This window comes from Panthera uncia, assembly GCF_023721935.1.
Source record: "Panthera uncia isolate 11264 chromosome E2 unlocalized genomic scaffold, Puncia_PCG_1.0 HiC_scaffold_20, whole genome shotgun sequence".
In the NCBI taxonomy this organism is placed as follows: domain Eukaryota; kingdom Metazoa; phylum Chordata; class Mammalia; order Carnivora; family Felidae; genus Panthera; species Panthera uncia.
Window position 1 is genome coordinate 8,106,446 of NW_026057589.1, and position 26,013 is coordinate 8,132,458.

At 44.6% G+C, this 26,013-nt stretch overlaps 3 protein-coding genes and 1 pseudogene across 15 annotated transcripts in view; 2 read left to right on the forward strand and 2 right to left on the reverse strand.

Annotated features, from left to right (window-relative positions):
• SLC7A6 (solute carrier family 7 member 6) overlaps nucleotides 1-6,821 on the forward strand; it is a 33,873-nt gene extending 27,052 nt beyond the window's left edge. For both annotated transcript variants that reach the window (XM_049622919.1, XM_049622920.1), the window contains exons 7-10: nucleotides 2,435-2,531; nucleotides 5,061-5,210; nucleotides 5,322-5,505; nucleotides 5,941-6,821. In XM_049622919.1, coding sequence (XP_049478876.1) covers nucleotides 2,435-2,531; nucleotides 5,061-5,210; nucleotides 5,322-5,505; nucleotides 5,941-6,035 — 526 coding nt within the window. In that variant the 3' untranslated portion in view covers nucleotides 6,036-6,821. The remainder of the gene's footprint in view (nucleotides 1-2,434; nucleotides 2,532-5,060; nucleotides 5,211-5,321; nucleotides 5,506-5,940) is intronic.
• Nucleotides 6,822-10,423: 3,602 nt separating this feature from the next.
• SLC7A6OS (solute carrier family 7 member 6 opposite strand) lies at nucleotides 10,424-19,999 on the reverse strand. The gene is made up of 5 exons (XM_049622921.1): nucleotides 19,768-19,999; nucleotides 19,359-19,643; nucleotides 14,191-14,394; nucleotides 11,626-11,746; nucleotides 10,424-10,554 (listed from the first exon to the last, which is right to left on the reverse strand). Exons 1-5 carry the CDS (start codon nucleotides 19,960-19,962, stop codon nucleotides 10,424-10,426), a joined length of 936 nt encoding a protein of 311 aa, XP_049478878.1. The 5' UTR covers nucleotides 19,963-19,999.
• On the reverse strand, nucleotides 15,911-18,908 carry LOC125916611 (cytochrome c-like; annotated as a pseudogene).
• Nucleotides 20,000-20,054: 55 nt separating the features above from the next.
• Nucleotides 20,055-26,013, forward strand: part of PRMT7 (protein arginine methyltransferase 7) — a 46,967-nt gene continuing 41,008 nt past the window's right edge. For 8 of the 12 annotated variants that reach the window (XM_049622905.1, XM_049622909.1, XM_049622911.1 and 5 more), the window contains exons 1-3: nucleotides 20,066-20,152; nucleotides 25,084-25,235; nucleotides 25,368-25,545. In XM_049622905.1, the coding sequence (XP_049478862.1) occupies nucleotides 25,451-25,545 (95 nt within the window). In that variant the 5' untranslated portion in view covers nucleotides 20,066-20,152; nucleotides 25,084-25,235; nucleotides 25,368-25,450. Of the gene's footprint in view, nucleotides 20,153-25,083; nucleotides 25,236-25,367; nucleotides 25,546-26,013 lie in introns of those variants that run through there. The other 4 variants (XM_049622906.1, XM_049622908.1, XM_049622907.1 and 1 more) reach the window with 4 other exon arrangements.

Genomic DNA, 26,013 nt, shown 5'->3' on the forward strand with positions numbered 1-26,013 from the left:
CTTCCTTCCTTCCTTCCTTCCTTCCTTCCTTCCTTCCTTCCTTCCTTTCTTCCTTTTTAGGTTATTTATCTTTGAGAGAGAGAGCATGAGCAAGGAGGGGCAGAGAGAGAAAGAGAGAGAGAATCCCAAGCAGGCTCTGCGCTGTCAGTGCGGAGCCCCAGGTAGGGCTTGAACTCACAATCTGTGAGTTCAGAGATCATTGCCTGAGTGGAAACCAAGAATTGGATACTTAATCGACTGAGCCACCAGACACCGCTCTTTTTTTTTTTTTTTTAATGTTTATTTACTTATTTTGAGAGAGAGAAAGCAAGAGAGAGAAAGAGAGCAGGGAAGGGGCAGAGAGAGGGAGAGAGAAGGAGAGAGAGAGAGAGAGAGAGAGAGAGAGAGAGAGAGAGAGAGAGAGAATGAGAATCCCTAGCAGGCTCCACACTGTCAGCACAGTGCCTGATGTGGGGCTCAATCCCACACACCTTGAGATCATGACCTGAGCTGAAATCAAGAGTCGGACACTTAACTGACTGAGCCACCTAGGTGCCCCAGCTCTGACAGTCTTCTTAAAATATTTAAGTGGTAGGTGCCTTTTAACCTCATTCAGCTATATTGTGGCATTGACAGGATGGGGGTGGGGATAGGGGATGCAGAGAGTAAGGGTCTGCATATAAAGGGGACTGCAGTGATGTCAAGATAATGCACAATTGTTTCTGTCTTACCTTCTCACTTTTTCTTTATTACCTATGTAGTTGTCTTTGTCTTTGTACTAGACACCTTTGCTGCACCAGGACATTATGTCCCCTTCCAGCATCCCCTCTACCATATTTCTTCTCTACCTAGCACAAATTATTAACCTCGTGTGAGCCAACTCCCAATATCTTGCCCTATGACCCTTCCAGATGCTATCTTCAACTCCTGTGGCTCCACCTGGATGGCCCACAGGTATCTCAATGCACTCCACTTGTGCTTTGTCTCTAGTTGTGATGTTATGTGCTATCAGTTCTCCTTGTGTGGCCTCTTTATTTTTCCCTTGGTGTCTACCCTCTTCTTCCAACTCAAACATGTACATGCATGCACACACATATATACACACACACATGTAATGTATCACCAAATTTACTTGCGGTTGTCACATATGTCTTGTTCTCTCCTAAGCCAGGGTGTCTACCCTCATTCAGGCCTCTTCTCTTATGGGACAGTTGTCACAGATTGCTTTCTTGTGTGGCCTTCTCCCTATACCCTAGCCTCTCCCTCCTTTAGTTGGCTTCCATGATGCCCCCAGAGTCTCTGTGTCAAATCCTGTCAGGCCTTTACTTCAGAGCCACAGCTGACTCTCATTGTTTGTTTAGACTCCACAGCATGGCCTGTGTGCAAGTGCTTTCCAGCTGTCTCCTCACACACCTTATCCTGGGACTGCAGGCATTCTAGTACCAACCTTCAAGGAGGCCACCCTCTTTCACTCCTCCAAGCTTCTTTTGCCTTTGCCTGTGCTGTTTCCCACCTACCCACTCACCTTCTGGCAAACTCCAACTCTTCTTCCCAGCCCAGATATGGTTATCTCTTGTAAGGTTTCTTATTCCCCCAGCCCACCCAAGCCTGGTGAATGCCATGTGCTCCATGATGATGCTGTACACCCTGGTCTGTGGTTCATTTCTCTGCTGCTCTGTTTCTTAATCAGTAGGGCTCTTTGGGGACAGAGAGGAAGCCTGGGTTGTCTCTTTGAGCCCCAGGCTTGTCCTGTCCTATCATATATCAGGAGCTCGGGGAAGATAGAGCTGGCTGCCCTTCTTTTCTTTTTTTTTTTAAATTTTTTTTTTTTTTTTAACATTTATTTATTTTGGAGACAGAGAGAGACAGAGCATGAACGGGGGAGGGTCAGAGAGAGCGGGAGACACAGAATCAGAAGCAGGCTCCAGGCTCTGAGCCATCAGCCCAGAGCCCGACGCGGGGCTCGAACTCACGGACCGCGAGATCGTAACCTGAGCCGAAGTCGCCGCTTAACCGACTGAGCCACCCAGGCGCCCCTGGCTGCCCTTCTTTAAACAGCCATTGTATTAAGTATGAAATTTGTGGGGTGATAGAGTGGAGGTACCCTTGGTGGAATGGATTGGAGTGCCAGTGAGTGATGGGAGGGTGAGGCATTCATTGGGTGATTGGTGGGTTTTATAGCTGAGGGGCTGGCGGCTGTCCATGGCCAACAGTGAGGTAGGACGTGCCTGGATAATGTTGAAGTACCGTACCCATGGTTGGAGGTTGGAAACATCTGTGGGTAAAGTTGGGGTGAGGGTGAGGGTAGGTTGGGTTGGGCATGCATAGAGAGCGTGTGATGCTCCTGAGATACTGCCTCCTGCTTTTTTCTGGAGCTCTGAGCCTAGTTTGTCTGAGGAGTATGGCTGCATGGGTAAGTGAAAGGATCATCCTGACACACTTCTTGTCCTTTTAGGTTGTTCTTCGTGGGCTCCCGTGAGGGCCACCTCCCAGATGTACTGTCCATGATCCACATTGAGCGTTTTACACCCATCCCTGCTTTATTGTTCAATGTAAGCTCTGCTGGGGTGGGTGTGGGGATTGTAGTCCCCCTGCTGACATTATGAGAAGACTGGGTGGGAGGTATAGCAGCTTCTTAAGACATTTCCCAAGCCAAAGGGCACCTGGGTGGCTTGGTCAGTTAAGATATTTTCCAAGCCTCTTAGTGTTTATTCTCTTTTCTTAAACTTTTTTAAAAATATAAAAGTAAAACAGGGCACCTAGGTGGCTCAGTTGGTTGAGCATCCAACTTCAGCTCAGGTCATGATCTCATAGTTCGTGAGTTCGGGCCCCACATTGGGCTCTGTGCGGACAGCTCAGAGCCTGGATCCTACTTCAGATTCCATGTCTCTCTCTCTCTCTCTGCCCCTCCCATGCTCACACTCTGTTTCTTTCTCTCTCAAAAATAAATACACATTAAATTTTTTTTTAAGTAAAACAATTATATTAGAGAAGGAAACAGTACAAAAGAATATAAAAATGAATTTGTAAAATTTATCTATCTTTTCTGTCAGTAGTTCTTTTCTTCTCCTTCTCCTCCTTTCTAGCTCTTTTTTTTTTTTTTTTTTATTTAATGAAAGCATAGTTAGAAAAGCCAGTCCAGTTGTATACCAACTACCTAGGGGCCTCTATTCATACTATAGACATCATAGATTTATATGCAGTAGATAGCAGTAAAGCATTTTATTCTAACAAAATCAGTAAATTATGAAAGTATTCTAACAAATGAGAAAAGACCTGAAGTAGGACTGCCATTTTCTCATTTGCATTAAGGTATTGTATATATGAAGGCCAACAAAGGCCTTGAGAAACCTTACTCCAAGATTTGGTGGACAGTTTTATTTATTTATTTTTGTCATTTAGTTATTTTCTGGTTTCATTACTTAAGTTTAAATTTTGGATTCATCTGGAATTTATAGTGTATGGAGTGAGGGGGGGAGAATTCACTTAATTTTTTCTCAAATGGCTAGCCAGCCATACCAATATCATTTATTAAATAATCCATTTATCCACAGTTTAAAATTATTCTCGTATAAAAATAATAGCTAATTTTTAGGGTGCTTCATATGTACCAAGTACAATTACATACCCCTTAAGTAGTATCATCAGCTCAACTTATCTTCTCCATTAACACCAACCTTCATTATTTAGCTTTGTACTGAATTTCTAAAAACTATTTTTTTTTTTAATGAAGGTTTGGTTACTTCTTTTTTTTTTATTAAATTTTTTTTTTAACGTTTATTTATTTTCGAGACAGGGAGAGACAGAGCATGAACAGGGGAGGGTCAGAGAGAGGGAGACACAGAATATGAAGCAGGCTCCAGGCTCTGAGCTGTCAGCACAGAGCCCAACGCGGGGCTCAAACTCACGGACCGCAAGATCATGACCTGAGCCGAAGTCAGCCGCCTACCGACTGAGCCACCCAGGCGCCCCTAAAAACTATTTTTTTTAATGCTTATTTATTTTTGAGAGAGAAAGAGAGAGAGGGAATGTGTAGGGGAGGGGCAGAGAGAGAAGGGGACAGAACATCTGAAGTGGGCTCCCAACTGACAGCAGTGAGCCTAATGTGGAGCTCGAACTCATGAACCACGAGATCATGATTTGAGCTGAAGTCGGAGGCTCAACTGACTCTGCTACCCAGGCGCCCTGAATTTCTGAAATCTAAAGAGGGACTAAGGATACTTCTATAGTTTTTTCTTCCCCCCTGAAGTTTTCCTGGCAATTACATTTGTATTTCTCTTTATGAACTTTGTTATTTTGTCAAAATAACATAAAATCTTCTCAGTATTTTTATTGGGATTGCATTGAATTTATAAATTTAGGGGAGATTTGACATCTTGTTTTTGAATCCTCTTTCACCCCACTTTTTTCAATACAGTCCCCCTTCTATCCCCACAATGGGCTCTTTTTGTTTTAAATCCTTTGTTGATAATAGGTGAAAAGATTAAATGGGGAAACTCCATATTTTTGAAGTTTAAGTAAATCTGACCTTTCCCAGGACTCTAGTCCCTGATTCTGTCTTCTAGGACTTTTTTGTTCCAGAGGGCAAATTCTGTCATACCTCTTTTATCAGGGGTATAATCCATTTTGCCAATCTACATTTCTAAGACCCCAGGACAGTGAGTTGGTTCTGGAGGCATTTCCTCCATTTTTAAGCCAGGTAGTTGGGACTCAGGAGTGATGGTCTCCAGAGGGCAGTGTGTTTCATGTTGAGGTTGATGCATCAAAGTGAGGAGGGCCTAAATATCTGCCATCAGAAGGGGAAAGGAGTCTGGCTTCTTATTGAAGTGCTTGCAAAAAAGAAGGGAGGCATTGTGTATAGGAAGAGCCAACAGAAGAGGGAGAGATGCCACCTTGAAGGTTAATGCAGAGAATTGACCTATCTGATGCCAAGGGGTCACTGAAAAGAACTGGAGGTAGTCTGGTAAGCTAAATCAGCAATGAACGGCAGATCTCGTACTGATTGCTGGGTGGTTGGAGTCTCCTGGGGTGGCCTGTTGGTGACAATGCCCACTCCTCCTTCCCTTCCCCTCCTCCTCCAGTGTACCATGACACTCATCTACCTCACTGTGGAAGATGTTTTCCTGCTCATCAACTACTTCAGCTTTAGCTACTGGTTCTTCGTGGGCCTGTCTGTTGCTGGACAGCTCTATCTTCGCTGGAAGGAGCCTGAGCGGCTCAGGCCTCTCAAGGTCAGTGACTGTGGACAGACTAGGAGGGGTGGGCCATCTCCTGTAGGTGACTTCTCTGTACCCTGTTCCCGCATAGTGCTTTACCTCGTATCTCACCTCCCTCCATTTCAGCTGAGCCTGTTTTTTCCCATCGTGTTCTGCACATGCTCTGTGTTTCTGGTGATTGTGCCTCTATTCAGTGACACCATCAATTCCCTCATTGGCATCGGGATTGCCCTCTCCGGGGTTCCTGTCTATTTCGTGGGTGTTTATCTGCCAGAGTCCCAGAGGCCACTCCTTATTCGGAATGTCCTGGGTAAGTTTCTTTGCCCATCACTCACTGCCTGTGTGTGTGTGTGTGTGTGTATGCGCGCGTGCACACACAGATGTGTGCAGAGGTGGGAGTGGTGGCTAAAAGCTTCCCCTATACTAGTGATGTACTGGAGACCACGTGACTTCTCAGTGACATGAGCACTTTAGTTCTAACTTTAGAGTCCTATTTTTGGTTTAAAACACTCCCTCCTGAAAGTGCAATCCATGTGGGGAGATGGGGAGTCATGCATCACTTTCTGGTTGGGCATGGAATGGAGGACAGTGAGGCTTATGGGGTTAAGAGGCAAAGCCTGGCACAGGATACCCAAGGGACAAGTGGGAGGGGGCCATAGATGTGCTTTAATCAACATTGTGGTGTTCATATTGGGGTTGTAGCTAACCATCAGTTTGCTGAATTCTGTTCTCTATTTTCATTTAGCTGCTATCACCAAAGTCACCCAGCAGCTTTGCTTTTGTGTCCTGACCGAGCTTGATGTAGCTGAAGAGAAAAAGGTTGAAAGGAAAACTGACTAGAGGCTAGAGGTGATGTCCCTTGAGGCCTGGAAGACCAGCCACAGCCACCAAAGTCCAGATGACAAGACTGTACAGGCCCAACTCTCTTGTTCTAAAGGATCCTGTGGGCCACATTATGTAAGGGGGCTCAGGGCCAATGGCCTGCTTTGGTGGTCACTCTCATTGGGAGCAGACTCAGGGTCTGAGGCCAGCCTGAAGGTGGGAACTGTATAGAAAGTGGTGGTGGGAGGGCTTGGGGTCAGGGGAATAGTTGTTTAGTTTTGTTTCTGGTGAGTAGGTACAGCTTACCAAACACTTGGCAAGTTGCACTGGGGAAAAGGAAGTGCTAGGTTAATAGCTGTGGCTGGTGGTTCTGAATTTGATATTTGAGGTTTGAATCAGAAGTCTCTACAAAAGGGGCTGCTTTATGGCAAGTTTTCCTCTGACCAGGTCCAAGCATCTGACTGTAGAGGCCTAAAATGCTATCATTTCTTCCTGTGACTCAAAATCTTTCCCTGGAAAGACGGCTGTATTCCATTATTTATTGATATTATTTAATCCAGAACCCCAGTTCTAGCAAAGCATTGGTGTTCATTCATCTACCGAATGCCACAGGCTGATTGTGTTTAAAAATTCAAAGTTACTCCAAACTGAGTCCCTCTGCCCTTAGAGGTGTCTCTGTGTGGTGGTGGATCAGACTCAGACCACAGATTTTTTGGTTTTAGCACATTCTTCTGTTGAGTCTTAGCTGCAAAGGTGAACTTTAAAGATTTTTTTAAACTCATGTATCAATTACACGTTAGTCAATAGGTCACAGATTACAAGCACCTGGCTCAAATCAGCAAGGACAAATGAACAAATTCATGAGTCAGAAGTCTGGTAATACTGCTATTTTGAAGGATAATCCTTTATTTTACTTGAGACCTTAGGTCTTTGTTCTAGATGATAGAAGGTAAATTTCTGGGTTTCTGGTATGAACTTTAAGAGGACATGAACTGTTCTAGAATTCAAGTGGATTACCTGAATTCTCTCAGCTGTCAATGGCTTAGAGACCATCTCATGGACCCAAGCCACCAAATAGCTTGTTTCTTTCTGTAAGGGCCGGTGTGAGGGATGCTGTGCAGACCCACACAAGCCCACCTTGGTGCTAGAAGTGGTCATTTCCCTTTTCTGAAAACCTCACATCACGCTGCATGCTCCTCTTCTATCCCCAACACTGGGCTCTGTTTACACTCCGAGCTGTCTTGGTGTGGATCATCGGGATAGTGCATACCTGTCCTGTCTGCCTCCGCTTGCTGGAGGTTTGGTGGGCCTGCAGTCTCAGGAAGAGCTTGGTACTTGTGTGGACCTCTATTTTCTCCCTGTGGAGATAAGTGAAGACTTAGGGGGGAAAAAGCTGCTTCATCCTCAAATCTGGCTCCTCAGCAGACTGCGTGATTGGAAGCAACTAATTCTGGTGCTCAGGCTGTGCTTTAGCATCCAGGTCAGGCCAGAGCAGATTTGGCCTAATGGATGTTCGTTCCCTCATGGACAGCCATGGTTGCGGTGGACTGTACAACTGTCCTGTGATGTGTCCAGACACTGTCATCCCGGGTCCAGAGGAACCTGCAGACTTGGCTCATCCCCTGCCTGGACTTCTTATCCTTTGGTTTTAGAATTGGTCAATTGTAAAGACAAGAATGAGGCAATCTCCCTTCCTGATCATTCTTTTCCACCAAATGGCCCCAGTCGCAGTCAGGGGAATGGCCTTGGTCATACTTGCTCAATAAAGACAATCAGGGGAGCATGAGCACAGCTGTCTTCGGTTCAGGGCATGCATGGATGAGAAAATGAGAGGACATTCCTACTGTCATGGGTTGGGGCAATAGGGAGTCTGTGCAAAGGCTGACTTGCCTAGACTGTGTAAACTTGACTCCTGTCTGAGGCAAGATGGCACTTTTCCCAGGGATCCTCTGGAGCTAATCATTGAAGTGGTGTGTGCTTGTCTTGAGGATCCCTGACCAAGGTTTTAGCTTTCTCCACTGAAGTAAATGACCAGCTAGTCCCAAGAACTTGCTGCCCCCCACTGGCTCCTGGGGGAAGCATGGGCCTCACACCCTAAGTGACCCCATACAAGCTTAGTGAGCCATGTCATCCCCCTCTCATTACTGGATGGCACCTGCATTTTTCCCCTCTGTGCTGGATACAGACTTCACCCAGGAACCCATCTGTGGGAGGGAAGCCAGAGACTCCCTACAGCACTCAAGCTTTGTGGTGGAATTAAATTTCTGCAAGGTCTTTGTTGTTCATCTCCTTCAATCCTTCTCCTGGTGTGCTAATCCCTTTTGCAGTAGGTACAGTATGTGAGGTTGTCAGTCCTTTAATGTTGGCAAACCTTAATGAGTATAGAAACAGCAGTGAGCACATAATAATGGCACTGAGTAGTTTTTAATCCTTTGTTTCTATGCCTACAGGAGACTAAGATGACTAGTATTACACATGTAAATTGCTGCCTGTTACTTACAGCACTGAATTGTACCTTTGTGGATAGTTAGGATGGTAAACTAACATTTTGTTGGTTTTGTAGCCACAAGAGTACATATGGAATTTAATCACTTTGGCAGGTTTAACATAAATCTAGGAATATAGGAAAGACCCACAAAATGAACATAAAGTGAAAGAATGGGTGGAGGCAGGTTAGAAAAAGAGAGATACTTAAGAAATTACAAAAGATGTGGGTAGAAGACATCCCTGTGCAACTCATCTTTCCATGTGATGGGTGTTCGTGCCACAGGGCAAGAAGGCACATTTTGAATCAAAGGTTCTGTGTATTATTTTCCTAGACCTGTACTATCCGGTACAGTTAACTATTAGCTACATATAGCTAATTAAATTTAAAAATATTGATTCCTCAGTTGCACTAATCATAAATTTTAAGAGCTGAGCCACATATGGCTAGTGGCTACTATTGTACAGTACAGATATAGAATGTAATTGTGCATGAAGTTCTATGGGACAGTGTTCTCTTAGAAGAATAAATGCCAACTCAGAGCAAAGATGTGTGGTATGGAATGAAGTAGGGACAGAGTTTGCTTATAGGGAGTCCAAGTTCCGTTAATCACTTTTTGGTGAGTACTGTGCGTAGTTAACATTTCTCATTGGAAAGCTAAGTTCAGGATATGCTTTTCTTTTCCTCACTTGACTGAAGTCCTTAGTGTCTAAGGTCAATCCTGAAAGCTGTCTCACTAACCATCCCCCCCCCCCCCCCCCCCCCCCCGCCCATTTTTGGTCGAGGGTGGGGATAGGAGATGGGAGATACAGTGGGAAAACATGTAAAGCCATTCAGATTTAAAAGGTTTTTGAGGAGGGACAGCTGGGTGGCTCAGTTGGTCAAGCATCTGACTTCAGTTTAGGTCATAATCTCATCGTTAGTGAGTTCCAGCCCTGCGTCTGGCTCTGTGATGACAGCTTGCAGCCTGGAGCCTGCTTTGGATTCTGTGTCTCCCCCTCTCTCTGGCCACCTCCACTCACCCTATGTCTCTCTCTCTCAAAAATGAATAAACATTTAAAAAATATTAAAAAAAAGGTTTTTGAGGAGTGTCTGGGTGGCTCAGTCCATTGAGCATCCAACTTTTGATTTTGTCTAAGATCATGATCCTAGGGTTGTGGGATCAAGCCAGCATTGGGCTCTGCGCTGATTGTGGAGACTGCTTAAGTTTCTCTCTCTTCCTCTGTTCCTCCCCCACTCACTCTCTCTAAAAAAATAAAAACTAAAAGGTTTTCAAGGAATGACTTGCTCCTATTTTTAAAGTTAGTTTTTATTAAACATAAGAGTAGCACATTCATACATATCCTGTTCTTTCTGGCACCACTGCCAAAGGAAGACAGCAGTCTTTACAACCATTATCAGAGTCAGGAAACAGGGTGGTAGAGACAGCTGTTAACTTAAAACCTCTCATAGCTCAAGCAGATTCTACTTCCATCTCTATGGCCACAACTGTCCAGTCTTTGCTGCTATAAGGGACCAACTATAGCCCTTCTAGATTCCATCAAAAGAAAGGCTTTTACTGGAGGCAGGTGGCCGGGTGGTATGAGAAAGCTAAATCTTAGTGCTGAGGAAACAGGAGGCTCTCCTCCACTTACTGGCCTTAGTGTAGGAGGAGAATGGGAAAATCCCCAGGCCAGGAAGCATCATTTTTACAGCATTTTTTCCCCCCAGACTATAGAGTCACTTTTGATTGAGGCAAAGGGGCCCTACTGTTACTGAAAAAGACACACTCCTTTAGCACAGGTTTTCACTGGTAGGAGGGTGCTGTTGGACATGGGTTTTCCCTTCTACTTGTTAAGCTAAGAAACCCAAGGATGTTACTAGGGTGGCTGAAGCTACAGTTAGAGCCCTCAAGGGCCTGTGATAGAATCTCATGGGATCATCAGTCTGAATCCAGGTCATGGGGACTATCATAGCCAAATTCCTTCTGCACATCCAAAGGGTATTTGCTCCACATCTGTGGTCTGCTGCTGCCTCTTTCCTCTTCACTGAAGCTGTCGTATTCATCAGAGCCTAGAATGATAAAAGAAATGGGCTGTTTGAGTTTCTAGGTGGCCACGACAACCCTTTACCATCTCAAGAAGGTCTGGGTTTTTTGTTCTCTATTCTAAAATACTTGCTTAGTGAAGAGAATTTTGAATTTAAAAAAGCAGGGGAGGGCACCTGGGTGGTTTAGTCAGTTGAGCATCCTACTTCGGCTCAGTTCATGATCTCACGGTTTGTGAATTCGAGCCCCTTTGGTTTCTCTGTCCCCTTCCCCTGCCCTGCTTGTGCTCTCTCTCTCAAAAATAAACAAAAAAAAAGGCAACCCTGTTTCTCTACCACCTAAACCAAGTCCCTCAACACTGGAATATTTTTTCATTTCTCCCCCTAAGTATAGGATTTTTTTGTTGTTGTTGTTATAAGAGTTGTAGTCATAGTGTAAATATAGTTTCATGTCTGCCCTTTTCAACATATCACAGGCACTTCCCCAAAAGAATATTCCATAGTTTAATTGTTCCTCCATTAACAGAGACCAAGAAGTTCTTTTTGTTGGCACAAAGAACATAATCACTGAAGGAACTTTATCATCAGAGTATCTCTCCTTCTTCCTTCCCCAGGGTACCATGCCTGTGTTGCAGCTTCCTCAAAATGGTATAAACACAGCAACTTCTTTGAGAAGTTATATAACTGATTTGTCAAAATCCTAGCTCTGCTCCTACTGGCAAACCTCTCCAATACTTTCCTGACTGAGCGAGAGAAGAGACACTGAGCTAGATGTTTCCCTTCATCCCAATCACTAAAGTTAGTGCAATACTGTTCTGGAGACAGGGTGAGGCTCAGTGAGCCATTAACTATGTCTCCAAGACCCACAGATAGGCCATGAAAGAACCAAGGGTTCGAACCCAGGCCTGACTGAGATTAAAACCCCAGTAGGCCCCCTGGAAACACTGGTCTTTGGGGCTCTTAGAGCTCCAATGGCTTGTGGGTGAGCTGCTGGGAATGGTAGAGAAGGAAAGCCAGTTAAGATGTAAGTGAACCGTGCTCACACCTCAGTCTTAGATCCCACCAGTCCCTTCCCATCCAACACTGCCACCCATGTACCTCTGGAATCTTCATCTCCATCACTGTTCTCCTCCTCTGGGTACTCATTGCGCCAGTTACTCTCACTATTCTCATCATCATCATCTTCATAAATGTCTTCTGGTTGCTGGTCATCATTCACCTGCACATCTCAACACAATCATGAGTATAAATCAAAACCTCTAAGGTTGTAGGGGGGAAGCTATTAGCAGACCAACTTGGAGAGATCATTTAAGAACACTGTGTGAAAGGGGCGCCTGGGTGGCTTAGTCGGTTAAGTGTCCAACTTCAGCTCAGGTCATGATCTTACGGTGAGTTCGAGCCCCGTGTCGGGCTTTGTGCTGACAGCTCAGAGCCTGGAGCCTGCTTCAGATTCTATGTCTCCCTCTCTCTCTGCCCCTCCCCTGCTCATGCTCTTTCTTTCTCTGTCTCAAAAATAAATTAAAAAAAAGAAAACATTAAAAAAATTAAGAGCGCTGTGTGAAAATGAGGCAGCCTAGGAGCTGCTTTGAATCTGCTGCACAAGAGGCTATAGTAACCTTAGGCTACAAGATAGTGACAACAGCCCTATTCCCCACTCAGAGTCCAGCTCCAGGCATTACAATCCTGATAAGATAGGATGAACTCCACCCAAAGGGAACACACCAGGCTGGGGAGGAGAGACAGCTCTGAGCAGGTGATGGCAGTGATCTTCAAACTTTAGGATAGCCAGGTGGGAGAGGGATTAAATGGATTATGGGTGATGCCAAAAATCAGAACCAAAACTTGAGTGTAAGGGCAGGAAGAGGAGCTATGCAATGGTCCAGGGTGGGTGCGTGACTGTGAGACTATGGTTGCAGTGTAGGTATGGGATAAATATGCCTTTCACCATTTTAGAATTTGTTTTAAGAATAATGATGTCTGGAGCGCCTGAATGGCTCAGTTGGTTATGTGTCCGACTCTTGATATTGGCTCAGGTCATGATCTCATGGTTGTGAGATCAAGCCCCACATCAGGCTCTGTACTGAGTATGGAGCTTTCTTGGGATTCTCTCTCTGCCTCTCCCCCGCTTGCACATTCTTACTCTCTCAAAATAAACAAACAATATCAACAAAAGAGTTGGAATGCCTGGGTGGCTTGGTTGAGTATCCAACTTTAGCTCAGGTCATGATCTCATGGTGCCATGATCTCATGGGCTTGATGCTGTCAGTGCAGAGCCTGCTTTGAATCCTCTGTCCCCACCCTTTCTGCCCCTCCCCCGCTGGTGGAAAAAAATAATAAGGATGTCAGGAGCACCTGCGTGGCTCAGTTAAGTGACTCTTGATTTTGGTTCAGGTCAAGATCTTGCGGTTCATGAGATCAAGCCCCATGGCAGGCTCTGTGTTGACGGTAAGGAGCCTGTGTGAGATTCTCTCTCTGTCCCTCCCCTGCTCATGTGCAGGGGCACGCCCTCTATCTCTCTCTCAAAGTAAACAAACTTAAGAAAAAACAAAACAGAATAATGATGTCAAGGGGCGCCTGGCTGGCTCAATCAGCAGAGCATATGACTCCTGATCTTGGGGTCATGAGTGTGAGCCCCACAATGGATGTAGAGCTCACTAAGAAAAATAAATAAAGATGTCAAGATGTTAGTTTTCTTCTTCTTTTTAAAAAAAGAATTTTTTTTTTAACATTTATTTATTTTTGAAAGACCGAGAGACAGAGCGTGAGCAGGGGAGGGGGAGGGGGAGGGGGAGGAGGAGGAGGAGGAGGAAGAGGAGGAGGGGAGGGGGAGGGAGAGGGAGGGAGAGGGAGGGAGAGGGAGAGGGAGAGAGAGGGAGAGGGAGAGAGAAACAGAATCCGAAGCAGGCTCCAGACTCTGAGTTGTCAGCACAGAGCCTGATGCAGGGCTCGAACCCACGACTGTGAGATCATGACCTGAGCCAAAGTCGGATGCTTAACTGACTGAGCCGCCCAGGTGCCCCAGGATGTTAGCTTTCTTAATCCAAGGATCCCCCCCCTTTTAAGATATAATTTTAAAAAAAGCTTTTATTACCATTCATGGTTTTTTTTATTTTTTATTTATTTAAAAAAAAATTTTTTTAACGTTTTATTTATTTTTGAGACAGAGAGAGACAGAGCATGAACGGGGGAGGGTCAGAGAGAGGGAGACACAGAATATGAAACAGGCTCCAGGCTCTGAGCTGTCAGCACAGAACCCGACGCGGGGCTCGAACTCACGGACCGTGAGATCATGACCTGAGCCGAAGTCAGCCGCTCAACCGACTGAGCCACCCAGGCGCCCCACCGTTCATGTTTAAGAATTTCTGGTTTATTTTCTCTTTAAGTCTCCATGTTTTTCCCCAAGGGTGGATGGTATAAATGTTAAAAATGATATTGCAAACCTTATAAAAGATGTATTAAGAGCAAACATTATCAATGTAGACCGTTGTTCCCAAAATTTCTTGCACTAAACCCAGGTTCCCAGGAAGCATTTAGAATAAATGTTTCCATTTAAGCAAGAACAAGAAGAGGTAAGAACAACCTTGAACCCAGTGGATGCAAAGCATCCTGACCAGAGAATTGCTTAGGCTACCTCATGCCCCTCATCCTCATGGGTCCCCTTACCAGCTCCCACTCCTGGCTATAGGGCTGCACGGAGAGGATGTTCTCAATCCATCCTGGAGTGGCCATCTCCAAGTAGTAAATGTCATATACATAGTCATCCTTCTGTTCCTCCTGGTGCCCAATTCTTGGTCCATCCTCAGATACAGCCAACCGCTCACGGATCAACTCTATAGAATTGCAGAGGATCACATCTGGGTCAGAGATCTATAAAGAAATCAAGAGATAATACATACATGATCTAAACCATTGATGTTCCAAAAGGAGGAATCTAAGATTTGAGTGAAAGAAGCCTCTCTATAGTTGTCTATGTTAAATTCAAGATTCTTATTCCCATGTCCTACTAGTTTCTTCTTAATTAGCAATGAAATTAAAAACTCAATTGTCTCTAAAAACTTAATGTGTAGTTTTTCTTTTGAAATAGATACTTATAGGCTCCTGTCCTTTTGTGCTTGGCTGACAGAAGAGAGCACATGGAAAGATGGGCCTGAGAAGAGGGCCAGCAGAGCTGGCTGGTCTTGTCCCCACGTCTTCTAAGCTCCTTCAGTATGATGTTCTCCCCTTAGGGATGTGCATTTTGTGTTACCTCCTACAGGGGTCTAAAGGCGATTCCTGGACTCATGACTACCACCACCTGGCTTGCCCACAATGATGTCCCACTTTTTTTTTCAATAAATATTTTTTAAGTTTCTTTTTTAAATGTTTATTTTAGAGAAAGTGTGTGTGTGAGGCAGGGGATGGACAGAGAGAGAGGGAGACAGTGGATCTGAAGCGGGCTCTGCATTGACAGCAGAGAGCCTGATGTGGGGCACAAACTCATGAACTGTGAGATCATGACCTGAGCCAAAGTCAGACGCTTAAGTGACTGAGCCACCCAGGTGCCCTAATGATGTCCCTCCCACTTTTAATCACAAACCAGGAGTGAACTCCCCTATAATCCTACTGCTAGAAAGAATAGCTCAGGATAGATTGCCCCAGAATAGAACTGGCCCAGGGAAGAGATACTCCAGGGCAACAGGCTGTGTCATCCAGAGTAGCATAGGTCAATCTGCAAACCCAGGGGGGCATGCTACAAATGACCCCTCTCAAAGGGTTCATCGGAGGAGGCTGTGTAGCTCAAACCAGATACCATATTGGGAGGAGTGTTGCATAGCTAAGGCAGATAAAGGGAGACCAGACTTAGAAGATGAAGGGAATTAATTCTTTCTTGCTCCAAAGTCAAAAGGAACTAGAGATGTCACTTTTTGTGCAGGCTGTTGACCAACCTCAAAACTGTTCACAAGCAAAGTTCTGGCTCCCATTTATAAGCCCCCCACCCTTAGTCCAGCAAATCATGCAGCCATTAAAATATTTACAAAGACTAGCAAACAGAAAAATGCCATACTCTGAAGACAATAAGCTGATTTTATACTCTGAAGACAATAAGCTGATTTTACTCCAATTACCTTTGTGATGGGGGTAAAATAGGTGATTTTTTCCCCTTTTTCCTTTCTGTATTTTTTCTTAAAAAAAAAAAAAAAATTTTTTTTTTTTCAAATGTTTGTCTATTTTTGAGAGAGACAGAGAGCACAAGCCAGGGAGGTGCAGAGAGAGGAGACACAGAATCCAAAGCAGGCTCCAGACTCTGAGCAGTCAGCACAGAGCCTGCCGTGGGTCTCAAATCCAGGAACCGTGAGATCATGACCTGAGCTGAAGTTAGTCGTTTAACCAACTGAGCCACCCAGGCACCCCTCCTATATTTTTCCAAAATTTCTATAAGGAACATCTATCATTTTTATAAAAGAAAAATTATTCTTTAGTCTAGTCTATGTGTATGCTGGTATAAACATACATACTATCTTGCCAGTCTTCATGGTTATCACTTTAATGGTGCAGGCAGTTGTGTATGTCAATTTCTCAGTTTTTTAGCCTACATCTACAATGCTGCAATGAATGTGTTTCCTGCATGTGAAAAATGGGGATAAAACACCTACCTCATAGGGTTTGCATGAGAATTAAAGGAGTTAAATTAAAAGAAAACACAGTAAGGACTTAGCATAGTACTTAATGCACAGTAATTACTTAGTAAACCAAGAGTAGCTTTTGTTAAGACCATAGCTGTTTGCTTCTGAATTATTTCCCTAGGATAAATCCTGGGGTTGAGATCACTAGATAAAATGAACTGAACTTTTTCACTTTAAAAAGTATATATAGGGGCACCTGGGTGGCTCAGTCGGTTGAGCGTCTGACTTTGGCTCAGGTCATGATCTCGCGGTTTGTGAGTTCGAGCCCCGTGTTGGGCTCTGTGCTGACAGCTCAGAGCTTGGAGCCTGCTTCAGATTGTCTCTCTCTCTCTCTGCCCCTCCCGCATTCACACTCTGTCTCTCTCTCTCCTTCAAAAATAAACATTAAAAAAAATAAAAATAAAAAAATAAATTGAAGTAGTTTTAAAATAGGTCCTAAGCTATTTTTAGGATTGCTGATAAATAAAGCCATGCTGTTTTCCAAAAGCCTTGCATCAACTGTAAGCACTACAATTGTGTACCATTTTAATCTAGCCTTGCCAGCAGTGCTATCAATCTTTCCCCTGCTAGTCTAGTAGACATAAAACCCCAAGTTTGCTTTCAGTTTAAATCCATTTTTAAAAAGATAATTACTATGGACAAGCATTTTTTTAAACCTGTGATTAATTCTACAGCTGTGTTTTTGAAGAGCTGTTTAAAAGACAATCCTGAGGGGCGGTTAAGCGTCTGGATTTTGGCTCAGGTCATGATCTCTTGGTCTGTGAGATTGAGCCCCCTGTTGGAGTCTATACTCACAGCACAGAGCCTCCTTGGATTCTTTCTCCCTTTCTCTCTGCCCCTCCCCAACTTGCACTCCTCCCCTCTCTCCAAATAAATAAACATTAAAAAAATATTTATGGTACATATAAAAAAAGACATGAGACATTTTTGTTTCGTAATAAATAAGGCGGTGGCCAATTACTACTCCTTAGTAGCTCTTTTTTTGAGATAAGCTATCAAGTCTGTCCTTTTCTCTGTCTTCTTAATGTCAGTGAAGATCATTTTTGTTCCAGGGATGTACTTTCTGTGATTATCTAAATCTCCATCAGTGTCACCTCTCCCCAGGGCTTCTTTGTTCTTGTTGGCATCTGTGTAAGAAAATCCAGGGGCCTGACCTATCTTGCATCCACTGGACCATGGAGATCTGGCTCAGTCTTGTGTTTGCCTTGCCTCTCGTTTCAACAGAATGGCACGGGGCATTCTTTTGGACAAAAATCTTGCCTTTCTCAACGTCACCCATTTTTAAATTGCTTTCTTCACATGGAGACTGAAGATGCCCACTGGCAAGCCGGATGTCCCGCTCTCTGATATGCAAACATTTTTGATGTGTTTAGTTTTTATTGCATTGTTGGGAAGTCTGTGTTCACATCCTTCATCAGCTTACATACTAGTTTTTCTTTTAAAATTAAATGAGCTCTTTGGTTGATTCAATTCCACCGAACATTGGTTTACTTTTTAAGCTATTTGACTTATAACTCATAAATCAGTTTTCAATTAGTTTTGGTAAAAGATGTGGCTGTCATCATCATGCACAAATTGTTATCCAAGTATACCAGCATCATGATGAAATATTTTTTGCTTGATATATTTGGAATTAAAATTTCAGTTTTTAAACTTTAACTTTTAAAAGGAGTGAAGAGTGAAGTTTATTAAGTTTTTTTTAAGTTTATTTTGAGAGAGACAGAAAGAGAGTGCAAGCAGGGGAGGGACAGAGAGCAAGGGGGACAGAGGATCTGAAGCAGGCTCTATGCTGACAGCTGAGAGCCTGATGTGGGTATCAAACTCACGAACCATGATATCATGACCTGAGCCAAAGTGAGAGGCTTAACCAACTGGGCCACCCAAGCGCCCCAAGTTTTTTTGTTAAATCAATGGGGGGTGAACCTTTTAGTTGGAGAGTTTTCTATTTCTATAGTCTGAATACAGGTAGCCTTTGTTTTTTGGAACTGAAGTACAAAACAAATTTAGTAAATCTAACAATGGAAAGAACACTGGATTAAATGTGAAGAGACTTGCATTCTAGACTTAAATCTGCCTCAAACTTGATTCGCTAGGGAGAACTAGTCCTTTAACCTTCCTTTGATGAGTTTTTCCATCTGTTTTATCTTTACATTGCTCAAAACCCTCCAGTAATTACCCAGCTAAGGGTGAAAGGCAATGTGTCCCTAAAAGCATCTTTAAGGGGCGCCTGGGTGGCTCAGTCGATTAAGCGACCGACTTCGGCTCAGGTCATGATCTCACGGTTTGTGAGTTTGAGCCCCACGTCGGGCTCTGTGGTGGCAGCTCGGAGCCTGCTTTGGATCCTGTGTCTCCCTCTCTCTCTCCCCCACCCCCACTCACACTTTGTCTCTGTCTCTCTCAAAATTAAATAAACATTAAAAAAAAAAATTTAAAAAAGTACCTTCAGGGTCGGGGTATCTGGGTGGCTCAGTCGGTTAAGTGTCCAACTCTTGATATCAGCTTAGGTCGTGATCTCGGGGTTCGTGGGTTTGAGCCCCACATAAAGTTCTATGCTGACACCTCAGAGCCTGGATGGAACCTGCTTTGGTTTCTGTGTCTCCCTCTCTCTCTCTCTGCCCCTCCCCTGCTCCCGCTCTCTCTCAAAAATGAACAAAAATTAAAAGTATCTTCAGGGTCTAACAGGAATCCTTTCCCAAATTCCTTATTATTCTCCCAGAGTTCACTGAGCTCCAGGCACACTGGTCTTGAAAACACCAAACTGCCTTTTCTTCACATATCCACAGCACTTTGCCATTCACCTCCTCCAAGTCCTCACTGAAATGTCATTTTCTGAGACCCTCTCTGTAATGGAACCAATCTTTTCCTGCCCCCCCTTCCCTGTACAGCCCTTATTAAATTTGCTTTCTGTTTCTCTCCTCTACCTGAATGTTAAATCCACAAAGCTATATCCACAGAACCTAAGAACAATGCCTGACACATAGTGGGCACTCAGTAAATACTGTTGAATGAATAACTTAATCTGTAAAAGGAGGTTATCTCGGCTGATAGATCATTCATTCATCAGTAGGGCGAAGCTGTGTGCCTCCTCTTGACTGTGTGCTAAGTGCCCAGACCCTGGCACTATCTGTCCGCGGGAAGGCCAGCGCTCTGCTCCCGGCGGCTACTCACTTTGGAGGAGACTGCGGCGGCGGCGGCGGTCTCTGGGTCTCCTTCCTCGTGGACTAGGTCGAACAGCTGGAAGCTTCCGTCCTCGGTGGCTTCTGGGTTTCCCGGCACGTCTTCGGACTCTAGGCTACCCGACGGAATTCCTGAGGATCGGCGGCTAGAAATCACCCTGTAGCGGCCCTCCTGTCGGATCTCCCGAGCCGAAGCGCGGAGTTCTCGGCGGATACGCTGCTGGCTGCCCCGGGAAGGGCGCAGGGCGGCTCGAACGAGCTCCTGGACTGGCTCCTCCTGGGAGGTGGTAGGGAAGAGCAGCCGGGGTAAGCAGGCGGCTCGTCAAGGGGTCAGGGATACAATTTCCCCCCATTTGCGCCCTAAGATCCCCTTCAGACATCGGCTCCATCCCGCCCAATACCTGGGAGCGCACGGTGGCCACCAACTGGAAGACATTATTCTCTGGCTCTCTCTCCACATCCTCGGGAGGTGTCTTTTGGGCTACCGACTCGACGCCGCCCCTCCGCAGGCGCTTACAAGAGAGGACAAGAGCTTCGACAGCCTCTGCGCTACGCTTCCGCTTCACGCGAAGCACTGCAGTCCTCCCGGCCTCCATACTGGCTGTCGCGGAGGACTCTGGGAACCCGTGGGGTACGACGGGAGAGCCTTTAAGTTCCGCTTCCGGGCCTCGCTCCCAGCATTCTCAGCGGGCCCTGAGAGATCCCGCCCCCGTACGCCGGCTTCGGCGTGGTGGAGGTAGCGGCGGAAGTGAACGGAGCGGTTCCCGCTGCGGGTGAGGCGCATGGGTAGGTAGGGAAGGTGGGGTTGCAGTTAGAGTCCCGGGTGCCGCCATCATCCGGCCGTCAGCCCAGCGGCTTTGGCCGACGGGCCTGACGTGGGCTTTCTAGGCCACCGGGGTATGCGTCTCTCGAGGACCTTTCTAGAGTCTGCACTGGGCGGCGGTGGGGAGAGCCTGGGCCGGCAAGAAAACTGGGATACGGTTGGGCCCCGACTCTGTAGGGTGACCTCTACGGGGACCTGGATTGTAGTACTTGGCGTCTCCCTTCAGCTACAGAAATTCGAACCGCAATCATATGGAGCTCCAGCCATCACATCCTTAATTGACCCACGCTTCTCTGATTCAGGGAACTGCTGATGGGCTCGCTTTTCCCAGTCACTGTGTTCTGAGTAGTTGGAAACCAGTCCATTCACCACACGCTAGTCAGAAGGGTCTTGTAAAAGCGTACATCTGACGTGGACGTTTTTGTGCTTAAGACCTTGAGTGGTTTCCAGCGAGTGAGAACAATATCCAAACGCGTTTCCGAAGCTTGCATGGTCCAGTGTGATTTACAGTAGCCCACGCTTAATCTATCGTTCTCGATACTTTTGCTGGAAGTGCTTCAGTCATTCCGGCTTTTGTCAGTCTTGCTTATATACACAGGTCTTTTTTCCCTTAGGACTTTTTCTTGGAAAAGTAGGGGTAAGGTTTCCAGAAACATAAGCACTACTTTTCTCTCTTACCTTGTAGCATCTTAATTGCCACCTTCCTCAGAGTCTAACAATTAACCTTGTTAATTCTCTTTCATAGCACCCTGCCTGTTTCCTTTCTTGCACTCACATAGTTTGTGATTGTATATTTAGTCTCTCCCTTATTAGAATCTAATCCCTTGGAGGATAAAGAGCTCCTTTATTTTACTTATGGGAATTCTCCAGTCCCTAACGCAGTGTCTGATATTGTATAAATTTTACTAAAATTTGAATGAATGAAGCAGCTATCTGCTCTGAAATCTGGTTGGTAATCCATTTAGGGCTTGGCATGGTGGTTTCCATTCCAGCCTTATAAACTATCATGTGAGTTCACAGGTCTTTTGAATGAGGAGGGGGTCAAAATAGCTCCTGAATCTGGAGTGTGAGGTCCTTTTGGGAGAGGACAAGTCATAATAATAAAAGGGATTTATTCATAGGAGATGTGTAGTACTCAAAGAGGTTACAGGACATGGTTCCCATCTGCAACCTTTATTTAAACTTATATGAAACTAGTAACTTCTCTAAGTTATGAAAAAACTATAGTCCTATTTTTTTTTTTTCTTCAACTTTTTTTTTTTTTTATTTATTTTTGGGACAGAGAGAGACAGAGCATGAACGGGGGAGGGGCAGAGAGAGAGGGAGACACAGAATCGGAAACAGGCTCCAGGCTCCGAGCCATCAGCCCAGAGCCTGACGCGGGGCTCAAACTCACGGACCGCGAGATCGTGACCTGGCTGAAGTCCGACGCTTAACCGACTGCGCCACCCAGGCGCCCCAATATAGTCCTATTTATAGCCTAAGCAACAGCACAGACAAAAAGGAAATTCCATAGATTAGAGTTCTGTATTACACTCTTAACCTTTAAATAACTTCAGAATTGATCTCACATGGCCCACAGGATAAGGGTTTTAGGACTCTGCACCGTATGTACCTCACTGATATGTTTGACCTCTTGTTCAGTTTCACCTCAGTTAAACTGGTTTATTAACGGTACGTGACTGTCTAAGTCTGATCTGGTGAAGTGCCCTCTCCCTCCCATGCCCATCTAAATCCTAGCCATCTTTTAAGCCTTCCCTGAACATTCAGCCAGATATGGTTATTTCTTTCTACTGTGGCATTTTTTGGACACACTTCTTTAAAACACGTTACAGATTCTGATAGTTGGAGATACTCTTTAAAAAAATTAACATAGGAGAGGTTCACAGCTGATTGTGGCAAAACTTTTTAACCTGTAGGTTGCAACTCAGTTAAATTGTGAAATCCGGCACCTAGGTGGCTCATTTGGTTAAGCTCAGGTCATGATCTCACGGTTTGTGCATTCAGGCCCTGCATCAGGCTGTGCGCTGACAGTGCAGAGCTTGCTTTGCATCTTCTGTGTCCCTCTCTCTCTGCCTTTCAAAAATAAATAAACATTGAAAAATGCTTCTCAAAGTAAAAAGTAAAATAAACATTGAAAAAATTGTGAAATCAGTTTAGTGGATCATGATCAATTTAAAAAGAAAAATCAGGGCACCTGGGTGGCTCAGTAGGTTGAGCGCCTGACTGTTGATTTCAGCTCAGGTCATGAGTTTGAGCCCTGCATCGGGCTCTGCGCTGACAGTGCAGAGCCTGCTTTGGATCCTCTGTCTCTGCCCCTTCCCCACACATGTGTTCTCTGTCTCTCTCAAATAAGTAAACTTAAAAAAAAAAAGAAAAAAAAATACAGTAGAATGTATCAAAGGACTTTGCCCATAGAATGGCTAAACACTAGTGAAAGTTTGTATGTACGTGTGTGTGTTGTGTCTTTATGTACAGTATATTTCTTTCTGGTGTTGCCAGAAAGTTTGGGAGCCACTAGAAGAGAGTGTGAGTAATACTGAGATTTTAGAAGTAGAGTTTCACTGAAGGACAAATTGACTACTTTGAACCAGACCACTGACTGCCTGAGTCTTTTAAGAAAAGATTTTTCACCATCCTCTTTTATGAGAAGTGTTTAGTCTAAATAACTTTGAGAGAAAGGCAATAACTCTGGTCAGTAAAATGCCTCAGGGATGTTTAGGGACCTATGGAGTAGGCATTTTTTCTAAGGTTTCCTGAAGATAGATCAGTGTTTAACAAGAAATGAAGGGGAGTGTAGAACACTTGAGGTTTTCTGAAGGTAGGAGGGAGGGTGCTGGTAGAGCCCATACCTGCTGACAGGTGCCTTCAGACTTTGAGCTGTGGTGTTTCTCTGTCAGAAATAGATCTCTGCAGAAATAGGGCATACAAGATGAATCTGGAGAATTTGAAAGATTTTTTAAGATGAAGAATTTTTTTAAATTTTATTTATTTAATCTGCACCCAATGTGGAGCTTGAGCTCACAACCCCAAGATCAAGAGTTGCACACTCTTCCAACTGAGCCAGCCAGACATCTCTCGATGAAGAATTTTTAAAAATTACTTTTAGGGGCGCCTGGGTGGCTCAGTCGGTTAAGCGTCCGACTTCAGCTCAGGTCACGATCTCGCGGCCCATGAGTTCGAGCCCCGCGTCGGGCTCTGGGCTGATGGCTCAGAGCCTGGAGCCTGCTTCTGATTCTGTGTCTCCCTCTCTCTCTGCCCCTCCCCCGTTCATGCTCTGTCTGTCTCTGTCCCAAAAATAAATAAATGTTAAAAAAAATTAAAAGAAAATTACTTTTAAAATCAAATATTGAGTAGGTAACAAGTAATCATTATTAAAAATGGTAAGTCATAAAGGAGGACAGTATCATGAACATCTTTCTTCCCACCACCCAGTTTTATTTATTTTTTAATGTTTATTTTTGAGAGAGAGGGAGGGAAGGAGCCTGTGCAAGTTGGGGAGGGACATAGGGGGACAGAGGATTCAAAGTGGGCTCTTTGCTTTCAGCACAGAATGCAGAGGCTTGAACTTAACCTGACCCAAAGTCGGATGCTTAACCGACTGAGCCACCCAGGTGGCACTTCCCCATCCTGTTTAAGAAGAAACAGTACTATTACTTTGAAGCCCCCTGTATGGCCCTCCTTGATCCCAGCCTTTTCCCTTTCCTCTTAGGGGTAACCACTATCCTTATTCCCTGCTATGCATTTTAGTGTGATCCCTGAAGAATATATTGTTCTTGGGGCACTTGGGTGGCTTAGTCGGTTGAGCCTCCGACTTCGGCTCAGATCATGATCTCAGGGTCTTTTTTTTTTTAATTTTTTTTTTTAATGTTTATTTTTGAGACAGAGAGAGACAGAGCATGAATGGGGGAGGGGCAGAGAGAGAGGGAGACACAGAATCAGAAGCAGGCTCCAGGCTCTGAGCCATCAGCCCAGAGCCCGACGCGGGGCTCGAACTCACGAACCGTGAGATTGTGACCTGAGCTGAAGTCGGATGCTCAACCGACTGAGCCACCCAAGCACCCCTCAGGGTCTTTGAGTTCGAGCCCCGCATCGGGCTCTGTTCTGACAGCCTGCTTCAGATTGTGTCTCTCTCTCTCTCTGACCCTCCCCCATTCATGCTCTGTCTCTCTCTGTCTCAAAAATAAAAAAAAAAAAAAACATTAAAAAAATTTAAAAATATATTCTTGTTCGGCATCATTATAAATGTTATAAAAATGTAATCATTACGTATTCTGTGATTTGCTTATTTATTTATTTTTGGCTCAACATGATATTTTTGGATTATCCACACTTATAGCTGTGATATATTTGTTTAGATGAAAGTTTTCCTAGTTTGCTTGAATTGCTCTTTGTATTTTTCCTTAAACTAAGTGTTTAAAAACTTTATTTTTGAGAGAGAGAGAGCAAGCAAGCAGGGGAGGGGCAGAGAGAGAAAATCCCAAGCAGGCTCTGAGCTGTCAGCACAGAGCCCGATGTGGGGCTTGAACTCATACACCGTGAGATCATGACCTGAGTCAAAACCAAGAGTCGGACACTTAACTGACTGAGCCACCCAGGCACTAGTGTTTAAACTATTTAATATCCTGAGGCAGTATTGGTGGCATTCTTTTCCCACTACCCCAGCCTCTTTGTTTCTCCTTTCTGGTTAACCACCTGTTTCCTTTGCTTTATTTCTCTTCTCATCTGCCTTTACCTTGAGGCTGCGTCGAGTTGCACCTGTGAGGCTCATTTAACCTGAAATCACTGGGGACTGCCAAAGTTTCCAGATAGCTTTTGATGTTTTTGATGTTACATGCTGAATGTAAAACCAAATAACTTGTGGGAAAGATTAAAATACTATTTTTTTTTAAAGTTTATTTATTTCGAGAGAGAAGGAGAGAGAGAGAATTCCAAGCAGGCTCCATGCTGTCAGTGCAGAACCCAGCTTAGGCCTTGGACGCATCCACAAACCAGGAGAACGTGACCTGTGCTGAAGTCGAACACTTAACCAACTGAGCCACCCAGGTGCCCCTAAAATACCGATTAACAAATAATTTCATTGGCTTTGATGCTTTTGTCCATTTTATGATTTTTTTCCTTTTTTTTTTGTCTTTAAAATTATTTTCCTCTACATTTTGGGCATTATGATGTGAATAGATTTCTGATGATTAGACCTGTCCACAAGAAGTGAGCTGGCAAGGCTGCTTTTCTGTGGTGAAACTGAGAAGCTGATTGGCACCATGAAGGTCTTCTGCGGGCGGGCCAATCCAACCACTGGCTCTGTGGAGTGGCTGGAAGAGGATGAGCACTATGATTACCACCAGGAGATTGCAAGGTAACAAGGGTGTGTTCACTATTGGTTGCAGCTGGGTGGGGACACTGGCTCTCAAAGTAGGAGCCCTAGAATCCTGTCCAAATGTGGAATAAGCTTTACCCAGTGCTTCTGATCAGGGCAGATGTTGGTCATGAGCAGGTCTGCTCAGCCAGGTAGGTTTGTGTGGGAATTAGGCAAAGTCATTTCTGTGTAGAGAGTCACATATCATGTAACAGCTTTATCAGAGTCTCAGAGGATCTGTCTAGTGGAGCAGAGAGGACCCACCTCAGTAGTACTAGTGATAATTGAAGAGTTTATGAAATTCATTCATTGTGTCACTGAAATGGAGACACATTTATCATATAGTTAAATTCTTTTGAATGGAAAATGTGAAAAATGCATTCTTCCCTGACTTGGGAAGGGATATTTAAAACTGTTGAGTGCGCTACTATTCTTTAGCAGTCATTAAGTGCATACAACATACTAGTC